Source organism: Fukomys damarensis, unplaced genomic scaffold (genome assembly GCF_012274545.1).
Source record: "Fukomys damarensis isolate Sample0158 unplaced genomic scaffold, DMR_v1.0_HiC HiC_scaffold_4, whole genome shotgun sequence".
Lineage (NCBI taxonomy): Eukaryota > Metazoa > Chordata > Mammalia > Rodentia > Bathyergidae > Fukomys > Fukomys damarensis.
Window position 1 is genome coordinate 63,789,784 of NW_022900916.1, and position 16,318 is coordinate 63,806,101.

Genomic DNA, 16,318 nt, shown 5'->3' on the forward strand with positions numbered 1-16,318 from the left:
TTTTTTTTTTTTTTTTTTTGTACCAGGGATTGAACTGGGGTCCTTGAGTTTGCAAGGCAGGCCACCGAACTGCTGAGCTAAATCTGGGCGCTGGCCTCACTTCTAACCTTTCTTTACCCTTCTACCTATCCCTCCTTCCCAACTCCTTCTAATTCACCATCCTGAAGGGTAAAGTTGCTGTATGGAATGTTTATTCACCATAAACATATTTTAGGCAGGTCTTCAACTTTGATTTAATTCACACGGATAAAGGTGATAGATAAATAACTACCACAAACTATCATTTTCTTATCTGTGCTTGGTGCTACTGTGTTGCTAACTGTATCACTTGGGCTAAGATGTTGTGATTAATCTAATCTGTTCTGCTCCCTGGTATAATGAAAATGAAATTGCCTCAGAGTCATTAGAGACTTGAAACCTAAAGACCAGCACTATATCTGGAAGACACCTCTGAGAAGCAATCATTCCATAAGGGTTCTAAACACAAGCATCAAAGATATTTACAATAAGCATTATGTAGGTATCAATCCAGGAATTAAACCACAGACAGTACCAACAACAAAAACAGAAATAAGAAGATGTTTAAGCAAGGCACAAACACAGACTTCCAGCTCACCAAAGGCAAATTCTGAGGAAAAACAGGTGGAAAAGTCTCAAAGCAGATAAGTGAGGCTCTAGAAAAATTCAGAACAGAAATAATTTCCCATATAGCTACTGATAGGGTAAGCAGAATGAAAGACATGATTAAAGATTATAAAAAAAAGAAATAGATTAAAAAATAGATGAGTTCAGGACCATGATGGAAGCCATGAATGTTCAGCATAGGAAAGAAATGGAATCTATGTAACAGATTCAAACCGATATCCAGGAGATTAAAAACTCTACTGAAAGATACATAATAGACTGAGCCAATCTGAAGACAGAATAGTAGATATTAAAAGACAGGATGGTGGTCCATGACCATGAAAAGAGGGATATCTTATAAAAAGTAAGGGACCATGAGAAATCAATCCAACAGCTCCTAGATGACTCAAAGAAGAATAATATGAGACTGATTGGAGTCTATGATAGGAGAAAGCACAAATGACATAAAAATCTAATTAATGACATAATTAATGACAGAAAACTTCCCAAACAAAGCAGAAGAATTTGACATACAGATAAGTGAGGCATATAGGATTCCAACTAGCCATGATCAAAAGAAATCTCCCTCTAGACATATGATAATCACAATCTTGGAAACCTAAAAGAAGAACAAAATACTACAAATAGAGAAAAGAAACAAATCACATACAAAGGAAAGCCCATCAGAATCACAGGAGACTTTTCAACACAAACCCTCAAGTCAAGGAGAGCCTAGAGTGAGGTATTACCTGCCCTAAAAGAAAACAACCTCCAACCTAGAGTGATGCATCCTGCAAAATTATCTTTCAAATTTGATGAGGAAACAAGATACTTCTATGACAAAGAGAACCTGAGAAACTTCCTGAATACCAAACCAGTACTCCAAACAATTCTAAACAATATCCTAGAAAAAGACAATGAAGGTCACAACTTCATGAGGCCCAACAGATCAAATCCATCAGGCAAGGCCAAGGGAAAGGGGAGAAAATAAAAAAGAGCCAACAACAGGAAAATAGCATGACAATAATAAGTCAATATACATCACTTATAACCATTAATGTTAATGGCCTCAATTCACCAATGAAAAGAAACAGACTGGCAGAATGGATTAGAAGCAAAATCCAACAATATGCTGCATACAAGAAACACACCTAGTTAAAAGAGAAACTCACAAACTAAAAGTAAAAGGATGGAAAACAGTTCTCCATATGACAGGAACCTGGAAAAAAGCAGGGGTACCTATTTTATTTGCAGACAAAGTAAATTTCAAACCAAAGCTAACTAAGAGAGACAAAGAAGGTCACTACATCATTGTAAAGGGAACAATCAAAGAGGAAAAGATGACAATCAGAAATATATATGCACCAGATACTAATGCCCCCAACTATACAAAAAGAATATTAAGGGACATGAAAAACCAAATAAGCAGTAATAACATTGTAGTGGGGGACCTCAATACACCAATGTCACAAATAAACAGATCATCTCCAGAAAAAATCAACAATGAAATACTAGAAATGAAATGAACTTCTGAACAAATGGACTTAATAGATGTCTACAGAATGTTCCATCCCACAAAATCAGAATATACATTCTTTTCAGCTGCACACAGGTCATTCTCCAAAATATACCACATACTAGCTCACAGAACATATTTAAGTAAATGCAAAGGAACTGAAGTTATCCCATGTATATTATCAGACCACAGTGCAATTAAACTGGAGATAAATAGCATAAGAAACCACAAGAACTTCACATGGAAATTCAGTAACACTACTGAACAACCAATGGGTCTCAGAGGAAATTAAAGAAGAAATTAGACAGCTTTTATAAACAAACAATAATACTTTGACAACACACCAGAATCTATGGGACACAATGAAAGCAGTTCTACAAGGGAAATTTATAGTAGTGAATGCCCACACAAGGAAAACAGCGAGCTCAAATAAACAATCTAATGCTGAATGTTAAGCTCCTAGAAAAAGAAGAGAAATACAAGCCCAAAGCTCACACAAGGGATGAAATTATAAAGATCAGAGCAGAAATCAATGCAATGTAGACTAAGAGAATGATACCAAAAAGTCAGTGAATTGAAGAGTTAGTTTTTCAAAAGAATGAATAAAATTGATAAACCCTTAGCTAACCTTATCAGAAAGAGGAAAGAAAAGGCTCAGATCTATGAATTAGGAATGAAAAAGGTGAAGTCACAACAGATCCAGGAGAAATCCAGAGGATTATCAATACCTACTCTGAGAACTTGCAGTCTAATAAAATGGAAAGCACAGAAGAAATGGACAAATTTCTAGATATATATGAATTACCAAAGTTAAATGAAGATACAAAAATTCTAAACACCCAAATTACAATCAGTGAAATTGAAAATGTAATTAAAAATTTATCAACAAAGAAAAGCCCAAGTCCTGATGGCTTCACTGCTGAATTCTACAAGACATTTAGAGAAGAACTACTGCCAGCAGTCGTTAAACTTTTCAGTGAAATTGAAAGGGAAGCAATACTTCCAAATTCATTCCTGGAAATGGGTTACTTTGATTCTGCTGGGTATCTTCCCAAAAGAATTAAAAGAATCATACCACAGTGATATATGCACACCCATGTTTATAGCAGCATAGTTTCTCATAGATAAAACTTGGAAACAGTCCAATTGCCCATCAACTGGAAACTGGATAAAGAAGATGTGTGTGTGTGTGTGTGTGTGTGTGTGTGTGTGTGTGTGTGTGTGTGTTTTAATAAAGTTAAGTACTACTCAGCCATAAAGAGAAAGACAAGCCCAAAGCTCAAACAAGTGATGAAATTATAAAGATCAGAGCAGAAATCAATGCAGTGTAGACTAAGAGAATGATACCAAAAAATTAAATGAATCGAAGAGTTAATTTTTAAAAAAAAATGAATAAAATTGACAAACCCTTAGCCAACCTAAAGAAAACATTTCTTTATGACTGAGTAGTACTCCATTTTATTAAAAACAAAACACATCTTCTTTTATAGCTAAATGAATGCATATTGAGGCCACACTCTGAAGTGAAATAAATAGCACACACATCTATAAATACTAAATAATTTCTCTGGTGTGAAGAACTAAAAGTGTAAATAAGGTTCAAATTGTATTTTACACCAGGACCTGTTTTCAGAAGATGTGGATGAAAATGTGGTCATCTAGGCAGACCACAGGCATCTATAACTTCCCTTTATAGTCAGAGGATTTACCTACAGAAATTCAGAAAAAGTTAAACATTTAGAGGAACAGATGGTAAATCTGTGACAAAGAGTTTCACAGCTGGAAATAGGGTATGGGGTTCAGGATTGAAAGTTTGTACAAAAAGTCATTGGTCTATAGACCTTGTCTGACCGTTTCTCACCTTATCCCTAACATACTCCAGAACGGCACATGAAACTAAGTCCAAAACTTAAATGCCAGTGGAGGAAATAAAGAACTGCAGCAGAGCTTATTGAGGCACTAAGCAGAACCAAAGGAGAGACAAGTGAAATAAATGCTTATTAGTCTATATGGCCATCTTTTTCTCTCCATTAACCTGAATGAGGATTTCAGTGGCAGATGAAGGAACAGATCTCCAGCGCTGAAAACTCTAACTCTGCCCAAACTGTAAATAATAAATCAACAATTCACCTAGCATGTACATAGATGTATAATGGTACATTTATAATAATAAATACCTCTCTCGATATCTTTTTCCTCCCCTGCCCCAGTTCCCCTTTGCCTATTGAACATTTTCTTCCTATATCACATTATCTGTTATATATTTTGGTCCTCCTTTACACTTTCAGTTTCTCACACCAGAAAAAATTTTTGGTATTTACACATGTGTCCTATTTATTTCACTTAAAGAGTATGGACTCAAGGTGCATCCATTTAGCTATAAATGTCTCTAGTCTGTCTTTCTTTATGGCTGAGTAGTACTCCATTTTATTAAAAACAAAACACATCTTCTTTAGTCAATTACCAGTTATTGGGCAATTGGGCCGTTTCCAAGATTTAGCTATAATAAAACTGTGCTGCTATACACATGGGTGCACATTGTCACAGTTTTCTGAATTGAAAACTAAAGATAAAGAATCTGACAGATTTAGTCAACTAAGGTGGTCACTCAGCTAAGAAGTGGTGGGGTACATAATAAAGGTTTTCAAAATGTTTTCTATTACAGCACTGCCTGCCACCTCTTTACACAGCAAAGCACTGCTATGAGTTGTTCAGAGAAAAGATTTCTACATGAATATGTATACAACTTATAATAGGGGTGACCATACATCCAATGTTCTCTAAACTTTGAACATTGGTATATATATTCCTAACTAAACACGTATACACACTCACATGCATATGCTAAGAGGAAAGTATTTTGAGTCAAAAATTTTAATTCTACAGAAGATTTGCTAGTTTTCCAAAGGTCAAATGCAGCATTTCTCCCTTTTTTCTATACCCATCCACACCCTCACATACCATATCCTAACAGAGACTCAATGTATTTTGCTTGGTTGATTGACACATCAAGAGTTAATAAGATCATTATTTTCAGCATTTGTAGAATTTTATATTTCCTAAAGAATTTCCTATGTAACTTTCTCTTGTTATTCTTATAAATTAGTGAGACAGCTGAATACACAAAAGATTAATATGAGCCCAGTGTGGTGGTGCACACATATAATCCTAGCACTCTAGGTGGCTGAGGCAGGAAGGTTTCATTTGAACTCAGCCTGCGTAGTTCAGTCATGGAGTGAAACCCTGTCTCACAATTTAAAGTAACAAAATCAACTGAGGATATGACTCAGTGTAAAGGCCCTGGGTTCAATCCACCATACTGTCCCTCTAAGTTAATAATTCTGCAAAACTTTAAAAGTCATATAAAATCTGTGTGTAGCAAATTTGTGAACACTGATTAAAAAATGGAGAAATTTTAATTTCTTTTAAAAATATTTAGTAGTGAAGACTATATACAATGTATTATTTTATATATTATCATTGAGCTAATTTATCATTACTAGCAGACCAAATATATTAAGACACAAATACACTATTTCTCTCACAAACATATGATAATGAACAGTGAGATGTGATAACCATAACTACACTACAATTTTGACAGAAAAAACAGAAGTGCTTAGTTTCAGCATTCCAAAGCCATCACTAACTTGGTGTTTCACTAGCCACTCTAGAATGCCATAATAATATAATAGGGAACAGTACTTAGGGAGAATGTTCATTATTAGACAATATAATACAAACATGTTGCAAAGAAGTTTAGTTTGTAGCCAACAGTCCTTAGGTGTGAATTAAACAATCAAAGGCATTCAATCTCTTCTGACCAGTATTATTTAGGAAAATTATTGCTTTTGTGTATTATGAGAGAAACGACCCTAAGTCACAGTTATATCCTTGTTTTATGCATATAAAACACACAATTCCTCAATTCTTATTAACGCTCACCCTTGTCATCTTATGTAGATAAACTATATGGTTATACTAATCTGAAGGGACCTCAGTAGTGGGAGTGGGCTCAGAAACCATGAACACCATCATGGGCTCAGCTTCTAAACACCTCTGCATGCCCCTCTGACCATAGCTGGCTCTTTTGTTATGTTCCACTGCATTGTCATGGCTACACCAACTCACCTGGATCATACATTATTTGAGCAGCTTTCAAGAGCTCTTAACAAGTTGTAATATTTGACAATGACTAAGACATGTCCTCGTTGGTCTTATCACCTCATAAATGGGTAAATGTGCAGTGTTTATAGAGAGATGACTTTATTAGCTCATGACCCAGACTCGCATTCTTTCTGGATTCTTTTTAAAATGAACTCATTCATTTTAGCAGAAGTGGTAAATGGGTAATGGATAGAAGTTTGAAAAATACATGCCAGCACAGATACTGGTAGCAGGAAAAAGTATTCAATCCAGTGATTCAAGTCTTCATTTATTTAAAAAAAATTCCTCCTAGAATAAAATTACATCATAGAATCTATTAGAAGATTGATGTTAGAACAAAAAATCAGTCCACAGGCCAAAGAGTATGGGTGAAAGCTATCCACTGTATGGGAATGCTAAAGATCTAATGTTATTCAGAGTATAACAAATTATAAAACAAATTTAATTTTGTGTTTTATAATCACTTTAGTGGTAAAATAAAGATGGGTTCCTTACAAATCATCTTAAGAAATTATGTAATATGATGTAAAGAGAGAGGGCTTTCAGTAGGTTGGCCTTGAGTCTGGATGTTGTCACTATTTCCCCTTAACTATACTACTCAGTCTTTGTAGATTTTGTTCTCTTTCGCTATAGTACAATATGTAAGCAATTAAAATTCATAACGGCTTAGAATACAGTTTGTGTTCAATGAAAATACCTATTTATTTTTACTAATTTGTTTTCAAAGGGGTGCTATAGCAAAGTTCATTTAAGATTCTCAATCCTAAATCACTGGCAAATATAGCTGAGTCCTAGGAAACAATTTTTTAATGCAAAACCATTCATGTAATTCTAAATCAAAACACTTTCACAACATTGAAAGTTGGTGAGTGGTCAAGGTGTGCTGCTGTACATACTGCCCTTTTCTGACTGTGGTTAGGACCCGGTCCTCGTCCACAAGGGTGGCAGAGGGCAGAGGCGGAAAAAACACAAAAGAAAGGTGGTAAGGAGCCTTGGCAAAGGAGCAAGAGGCCTGCAGAAGGGCAAGGGGAAGGGAACCTCCATTAAAGCTGGGCCAGCAGTCCCAAGTTGGCTCTCCTGCTCCAGAGGTTGGGTGAGTAGGAATCTAGAAAATTCACAATCGGGGCGCGGGGCCAATCTGGCTTTGCTAACAAGTTCTTGGGATGCTTTTGCTGGTGGGGCTGTCCTGGGCTCTACTTTATTACATATTACGAATGATTTGTTTTCCTACCCACCAGTTCTACCACCTCCTCAGTCTTTGGGACTAGACCTCCCACCCATATATGAAGACTCTGCTCACACTCACAGTCCCTAGGAAAATTGACTACATAAATTTGCTTCTTTCAAGAGAGATCATTAAAGAAGATGGCAGAATTCTGTATACTGCCAATATATATGGTGATTAGGCTTATATAATCAAAAGCAATGCTAAATGGCTTTATAATTCTTAATAAACAGGCAATTTCTTTTCTGATATATGCAAAATCAATTCTGATAGACTTTGCTCTACATATCAAGACTAGTATGGAAATTTTTTCCTAACCACCCAGCTGCTACAATGTTAAATTAATTTTAATCTTAAATCAAAGATATAATGGAGGAACGGGTGATTTAATATGCAGTCTCATTACATTTGACAGGCTTATTTATAAATGATTTGCCCCACATTTTGACAGGCATAGTTAATATGTTAATTAGCTCTTAAAAGGTGATGAAAGGAAGAGACCGGCATGCCATCGGTCTTCGCATACTGTGTTGAGGAGCACTATAGCTGATACCCAAAAGCACCAGGATGCTGAGGTAATCATTTATTAGCTATAGATAACGTAGTCATCTGATATTTAAAAGTAATTCCTTTACTCAAGCACCTTCAGAGTTAGAAAACAAATGCAGCTCTAAATACACTTACAAGCTTCTATTAGGCATATAAAGCTTATTTGGATCAATGGCCTCAACTTCAACAGCTACAGCAGAGCTCCCTGGCAAGTGCAAAACCGCACAGATAAGCTGCTTTTACATCTGTGCTCCTCCTAATGTCGTTTTTGGAACCTGGTGAGCCTTTTTGGTTTAGAAGCTTAGCAATGATTTCCGATGCTCTGACTTTCAAAGAGTTACAAAATCCAAGAATTAAGAGAAGTTATACAAGAGGTAATGTCCAATTTGATTCCTCTGCTTAAATTCATCTTTATGGGGGGAGACAAAGATTTCAAAAACTGATCTTCCCTGAGGATTTCTCAACACTGAGTGTATTCGCACACCCTGTGCAGCTGGAGAATGAGAGGAGCAGAACGTTAACAGTCCAGCTCTGATTTTCATCACTTGCTGACAATGGTAATGCCTCGGTGTCTTCATTAATATTTTCATAGCCTGTGGCTATTTAAACAGAAAACTGGAAAATGTAACACCGCAGAGGGATCGTTAGTTTTTAGTTGCTACCTTACTGCCCCTGATGGTAAATGAACTGTAAAAATAGCCTAAAACTACTGCCACCTGCCTCCCTGCTACTATCCATGGGTTAATAATATTTGCACTTCTTTTTGGTGCAGCTGAACCATGACTTAATTATATTCCCACTTCTAGGTGTCTGAATATATAGCATCAATGTCACTGCTCATACAAAAATCACTGCCCTGTGAATTTCTCCCTAATTGGAAAAACACATTTGTTTTACCTGACTTATAGCATAATAACAAAATACATTTTTAAAAATTGCTTGGAATGAAATCATATTTAGAACGACAGGAATAGGACAGGCAAAACTCAATTTTAGGGCTTAGAAGTGAAGAGAAAATAAGCAGAAGAAGCTGCTCAAACCTAACACACTTGCTACTGGTTTTTGGCAATGAATGATACTGGCATATAGACAAAAGGGCATTTGCGGTCTACTATTTTCTATCAGTTTTCCTCCCTACCTCTTAAATAACAGTCTTCTTATGCTTTCATTATGTGCCCATTCAAAGCAAATTGGCAGGAAGCACCACAGCCATCTTTATGGAATACACACACACACACACACACACACACACACACACACACACACACACACACACAATTAAAGGGAGAGAATAAAGGCAGAGACTAGAAAACAAATACATCAGAGACAGACATACTAAGTGAGTCAGACTCCAGGTAGGTCTTTGTACATTAAAAAGCAATTTTAAAGGTGTATGAAAAATTAGCCTCCAGTGTATTAAAAAGTTTCTCCTGCTGGGGATTTGGCTCAGTGGTTTTGCCACCTGCCTCGCAAGCACAAGGACCCAAGTTCGATCCCAGGTACCAAAAAAAAAAAAAAAAAAAAAAAAAAAAAAAAAGAAAGTTTCTCCTGATTATGAGGGTACAGTCCTAACTGAACTGCCAAGTAAGACAAAACTGGCTCCAAGCTACAAATGCTTCCAAACTAGGCTATATTAACATAGTCTTGAACTGAGTTCAATGAAAAACAACCTAGGATTTCCTTAATTTAAAAAAACTGAGAAAGATGCTCCACAATTTAAGAATTTTAAGAAATGATTATTTGTATAACTAACTCTCCGTTAAAGGCAGAAAGTACGAAGTGAATGAGGAAGTTAGCAACTGATACTCTGATGTGCTCACTGGCCTTTATTTCAACCTTTTCCTCCACTGCAACCACTGATTCAAGTATCTATTTTGCCCATGAACCTGATCCAAATTCAGTAAGCCTGACTTACGAACAACCTCTGTTCCAGGAGAACTTTTCATAAGCTGACAAAGTGAGTCTTATACAGTACACCTGCGAAGTCTGCAACTTGAGTGTTCATTAAATCAGGGTCCTCCTGTATCTATTTTGATCAAGAACCTATTTTGGAGGAAAAACATTAACTGTGCAAACAACCATTTAAAAAATCAAGAAGTGTGATAAAAAAAATAGATTAGCTTATCCATTCAATGCTAGATAGTCATCTGTATTGGCAGAATCTTAGAGTATCATGAAAATGGCACTGGATTTATTTATAAAGCATTACAAAATCCAGGAGAGCAGATCTAAGGAGGTTTGGTGACCTAGATTCCTTTCCACCTTTATTGAAAGCTACTTACAAAAATAAATATGTCCATGTATACATAAAATGTTGCTTATATTTTCCATGGCAGATCCTCAAATCCCATTCTTAGGAGCACTGCTGGAACCTAAATTTTAAAAAATCTCCTCTGTGTACTACATTGCAATAAACTTGATTTTTCTCTTACCATAAAATTTTGGGACAAACAGGTATGGGAAGAAGCCAGGTCTCACCACAGTCTAATTTACTCATAGCCAAGATTACTGGGGAAAGTCAATAAATTAAGTTTCTAGCAGTAAGATAAACACATGCTGAAGTTTCATTGAGGTCATAAATATGAGGTGAATGTATGGCCAAAAGACATGGGAACATAGTTATTCAGGGAAGACGACTACTAAAATAAAGTAGCTATGTGAATTATTTTACTTATAATACAATTGTGAGTCTAGTAAAAAGGACCTCTCTATGAATAAAAGGCAGAACAGCCACTAGTGAGTGTATCCTGCGTGCTAAAATTAGGATTATTATCTTATATTATTATTATATTTAAATCACCCTTGTTTGGGAGCTTAGAGCAGTTTTACCATTAATAATAATTACATGTTAAATATCGCTGGGTCTTTGCAATCCATAAAATAAACTTTTAAGTTCTGCCTCACCACTGCATAAAACTGAGAGTCTACTGAAATTAAATATATGATATTTTTAAAGTAATCATTTTGTTTCACTTTGGATAACTGGTATCAAGAGTTTTCAGTGGTATATTGTGACCCAATTTGGGGCTTAACAGTTGTACCAAAATTTTCAGTCCACTTATCTGAGCTTTGTTGTGAATTTAAAACATTCTCCCTGCTACTGCCAATTCTAGTGCTGTTTGGAGATACACACTTTATTATTATAAAATAAAGCCACAAATTAAGACCCTTAGGGATAAAACCACAGTAACTGACAGAAAAATGTCTGTGCCCCTGTCCATCAAGAACCATTAGTAGACACCATCTGCAGGCGCCTCTGATTAGGGAATTCTACCAGTCATGTTAAAAATCCAGTCGCACTGCCACACACAGGCAACACCCTTGCACCATCAATCTTCATTCCCACAGTTAGGGTGTTTGTCTAGGCATGACCCGGACCAAGCACCACACACAGATTAGCTACAGGAAAAGCTCCATTTCTCACCACATGTCAAGACAGGTGGAGTACTCCGTGGAGCCCAGGAGGACGTCGGGAGGTCTGTACCACAAGGTAACCACTTCATTGGAATATGTGTGGCTGGGCACGGATTTGGCTCTTGCAAGACCTGTGGGTTACATGAAATATAAAGCATAAGAGGTAATAGGAGTACCAGTTTTAAATTTGAATGTTCGCAATTTTAAAAGGCCAAACATCACTGCGATACAGAATCACTGATACGATGCCAAGGTTAACGTGGATGTTGAAGCAAACACGTTGTGGTCGCCGTGTTTTGAACACATGCTAAAAACTATTAAATTATTTATATTCCCAAATAATGCAATGATGTCATAAATCTAATAAAATATCAACAGAGTAAACCAGTAATTCAAAAACTGTTGGCTGTAACAGGAAAGATTAGAAATGTCCTGGATTTTTCAAAATATGTTACATAGAACTCTAGTTCTGAAAGTTAAAAAAGTTTTAAATGTTATCAGAAAGGGTTCCTTGTTAAACAACTTTGAGAAAAGATGGATTTATAAACTTAGACAGATTTCCAGTAACAAGATTCCTCGGTGCTTCTGATTTTTCTTGTGTGTTCTGTGAATCTGCGAGGAGAAAGTACACTTTGCTCAAGGACTGTCTCAAAGCTTCTTGTGGTTTCAGTGTTTTCTCAATATTCATTAAATGCCTATTAGTGAAGTTCATCTGAAAAGGCAACTAATAAAAAAAGTCAAATAGCCTTTGTACATACTGATGAGATGGTATATAAAACGTTAAAAGGGCTTCTAAGAATTTTTAAAACTATGGAAATGGTCACAATGTTTTTTTAAGTGGAAAAATATATGTAGTTTGACCTTATAACCATAAACATTGATGTACAAAAAAAAAGACTGACCAAAAATATATTTAAATGTCTTCATTGGCTATCATTGGATACGGGATTAAAAATATATTTAAATGTCTTCATTGGTTACCTGTGGATATGGGATTATCCATTTTTTTAATTTAGTAAGTCTCTAAGTTTTGTGCAATATAATTCTTTTTAAAATAAAAAATCTATAGATATTTTTTAAAAGGAAAAATGTAATAAATCCCTATCTGGCTATGTTTGTGAATGAAAAGTGCTATAGTTTGGGTCTGGAGGCTCCCCTACAGGACCATGCAGTAAAGGCTTGGTCACCAGCTAGTGGTACCACGAGGAGGGGATGGCACCTGTGGGAGGCGGGCCTCCTGGGAAGAACCTGGGGGCAGGCCCTTGCGGGGATACTGGGACATAGTCCACTCCATGATTCCCGGCTGCTCTGGGGTGAGTGACTCTGCTAAGCCCCTGCTCTCTGCTGTGATATCCTGACTCTCACAGACCCACAGGCAGCAGAATCAACTACCCACAAGCTCAAATCTCTGGAACTACGAGAAAAATTAAATTTCTCCTCCTTGTAAAGTATTCTACCCCAGTGATGGAAAGCTGATTAGCCCAACAAGTCTATGGTATTATTGACTATTATGATGCCAAGAGCACATAAAACATTTTATAGGAAGCTTACCATAATGTACTCATTTTAAGGCTTTTTAAAAAATTTACACAATATTTAGGAACATGATTTTTCCCAATTTATTAAGTACAGCATCCCATTTTCTGTATTACATGTAAAATTTGAAATTAATAGGACAGCTGGTAAGAACAAAAATTAATAAATTCAACGGTGATAACAATTAAACATTTTTCAACAGTGCAGGTTTCACGATAATGATAGCATGTTATGAATTGGGTAGTGCGTATAAACATATTGAAATGCATAGATGACACACATACAAGCATAATTATGGAATGCAATTTTCTGCAAATGAATAGAATAATCATCTTCAGCAAGATTTCCACAGTACTCTCATTTCTTTTCTCTGTAAGGTTTTATCCTACCTCAACACAGGCAAAAGTGAACAAGAGAAAAGATAATTGGGATAGGAAAGCACATCTAGATTTGACAATCTCATCAGAAGGCCTAGCTCCTGAGTTGCCTATGCTCTGTACAGAAACCAAAGAGCTAAGTGTGAGTCCTAAAATAGGTTCTGACTCATTCCAGGTGGTGTTGTCAAGTCAAGTGGGATGCAAAAAAAACATCCAGGCTGGATTCATTTGGTTTGCTCAAAGTCCTGTTGTCAGAAAGCTAGGCCATAGGGACAAGAGAATGAAAGACTATGAGATTTTCTTTGACAGCTGAGATGGCCAAGCTAGCTATTAAAATATTGTGGAATTTCCAGTGGTAAAGAGGAAAAAATATCTCAAAATATCTTAGAAGTAGTAAAAATCAAAACAGTTACATTTAATTTCAGATCAAATATGAGTTTGTTAAATTGGTTAAATACTTTTGGAACACATATATAGTTAAGTTCCTGGTCTGTATCGTCCTCTTCCTGCTACAAGCTCAGGTCAAAGAATGCCCATATTTCATTCAGAAGGACCACATAACTTCCCAAAAGAACAGTGAAGATGTGCTTTTATTATCTAATTTTTTAAACTATTAGGACTGGGTTTCTTAAAATGTTTTGCCTATAAATGTGTCATACGGAATGAAGAATGTTGTTACATTTTTCAGATACAGTCTACTGCACTGTTTGAGAAAAAAACATATCATCTCACATTCATAGCCAATTAAAATAATTTTTGTGGAATTTCTTGTATATTGAGGAACAAAATGTTTTTGCCCTGATGCTGTTTCTGTTCAGTTAAAGCAATAAATCCCAAACATTTCAAGGAGTAAGCAAATTATTAAAACAATGGCTCAAAGTGGGGGGACAAGAAAAAGAATACTGTGAGGTATAAACATACAACTACATTTTTTCCAAATATTTTTGTTAAAGATAATGATATGTATTTATACAGTTCATGCATCAGAACACGCTTACTCATGCAAAATTTATTAAACTGTATCCTCCAGGTGAAAACTGCAGGACAGGATTAATTAGCACAGCATGTGTGAAAGCTTTCTTTCTCTGGTCCTTGTCAGTTGCTATGGTTACACTACAGGAAGAGAACTACACTACCTTTAAAAAAAAGGAAGTTCACACGTTATTATCAAAACTTCTTACATTAATGTTTAGTTTGAATTAAAAGTCAAAGAGCCATGTGAAATGCTAAGCAGATGAGTATAGGTTACCTGCATGTTGCTGCCGTGGTGGGTCTGTAAAGGAGAAGGGATACAAACTCCTATGGTCCTTAAAATGCCTTACATAACAGTCACTGTATACAGTTCTAAAGCTTGCCATTTCTAATGAAGGAAAGATCCCAAGGTAGAGGGGTAAATCCTGCTACTGAAGCTGTACTGCCAGTGATTCAAAGTTAAGCTGACCTGGTACCAGAATGGCAGCAACTGAGATTTGGCGGGGAGCTAAGAAGCTTTTAGCTAGCTACTTACCAAGGAAAGAATTTCTTTTCTTCTCTGTTCAGAGATGTTATCTTATAGATAACATCTGCATCCACCCTGGTTCTACCCCTTGGCAGACACAGAATAAGCAACAAGATAGTGCTTCCAAAACTTACTTGAGCAGACCAGCCCTTCAGTATCAAATAATGAAGCCTTTGTAGTTCTCCCTGCTGCAAACAGACTTTGCCAACTACTTCTCTTATTTTAAATTCCCTCCCTTTATTTCTCTACTACAGAACAGAGAGACAGGAATGACTTGATCTTCTCGGAGCTTTCCCCATTTGCTCCTTCGGGTCTGATCTGCTAGGGAAATACACTGAAACCAGTGCATTCTCAAATGCATACCTTTGTAGGTCACTGTGGTCAATGCCATGTTTTTAACTGACACACACAAGTGATTTCCTCCAAAATGTTTCCTCTAGCTCATACTTGTCCTCGAGCTTTGGATCTGGCTCTGTTCAGTACCCCACAAGACACAGGCACCAGGATGTCCTCTCAGTACTCAAGACAACCCCAATCAGAAGTAACAGAGGAAACATGCCCAAGTAGGAGCAAGAGTATTTACTGGTAAACAGTTTTAGGTAAAGAGCAGCTAAAGTTGTTTCAACTGTACACAGATATAAAGGAGATTTTATGTTCCAGGCACATAAAGTTAGTTTCCAGTTCCATTCTTTTTTTTGTAATTGGTGAAACTGGGTGGGAGCTTGGTTATCTAATTCTATGGAGAAAATTGCTGAGTCTAGCGGAAGGGCTCAGAAATGGTAATTCCCATTTCTCTGCTTTGTCTAGGGAAATGAGAAAGAATTGGCAAAACTAACTTGCTTCTTTCTAATAAAATGGATTTAACAATGATGAAAGATGAATTAGCAGCAGTCAACTAAAACTGGGTGCACAGGACTATCTGACAAATTCAAATTCTTTCAAGAGAAAAGGTGACTGTTGTGATTGACATTGCTTTCATTTTTATAAGAAAGTCACCCCCACGCTGGCTTCTCAACACATCTCATTCCCCCTTCTGGGAAACAGCACCTTGCTCTTAATTCCAAAATCATTTCTAGGAGGACTCCTTTACAACTTGATTCCAAAAACATGCGCAATGCTTGTATTGCATTTTCCTATCGAGTGGTTAGGTTGGTGAAAGACCTTGAGATCACCAGGTTCCTCGAGCAGGTTAAGGAGTAAGGGAAAGGGAAGACTGAGATTTCTTTCCCATTCCAAAGTCCCCGGGGCGATTTCTTCTTTGCCATAATGTTTTCTCTTTCTGTTTTTTTTTTTGGTACCGGGGATCGAACTCAGGTCCCGGAGCTTGCAAGGCAGGCGTCGGAAAAGCTGAGTGAAATCCCCGGCCTGACATAATGTTTCGTTTCTTTTTTTTTTTTTTCCAGCTTTAATTG

General features: G+C 36.5%; 1 protein-coding gene across 4 annotated transcripts in view; it reads right to left on the minus strand.

The window, feature by feature from the left end:
• The window catches only part of Cdk14 (cyclin dependent kinase 14), a 556,731-nt gene that overhangs the window by 232,035 nt on the left and 308,378 nt on the right, over window positions 1–16,318 (minus strand). For all 4 annotated transcript variants that reach the window (XM_010609534.1, XM_033758509.1, XM_033758507.1 and 1 more), the window contains exon 8: window positions 11,506–11,626. In XM_010609534.1, the coding sequence (XP_010607836.1) occupies window positions 11,506–11,626 (121 nt within the window). The remainder of the gene's footprint in view (window positions 1–11,505; window positions 11,627–16,318) is intronic.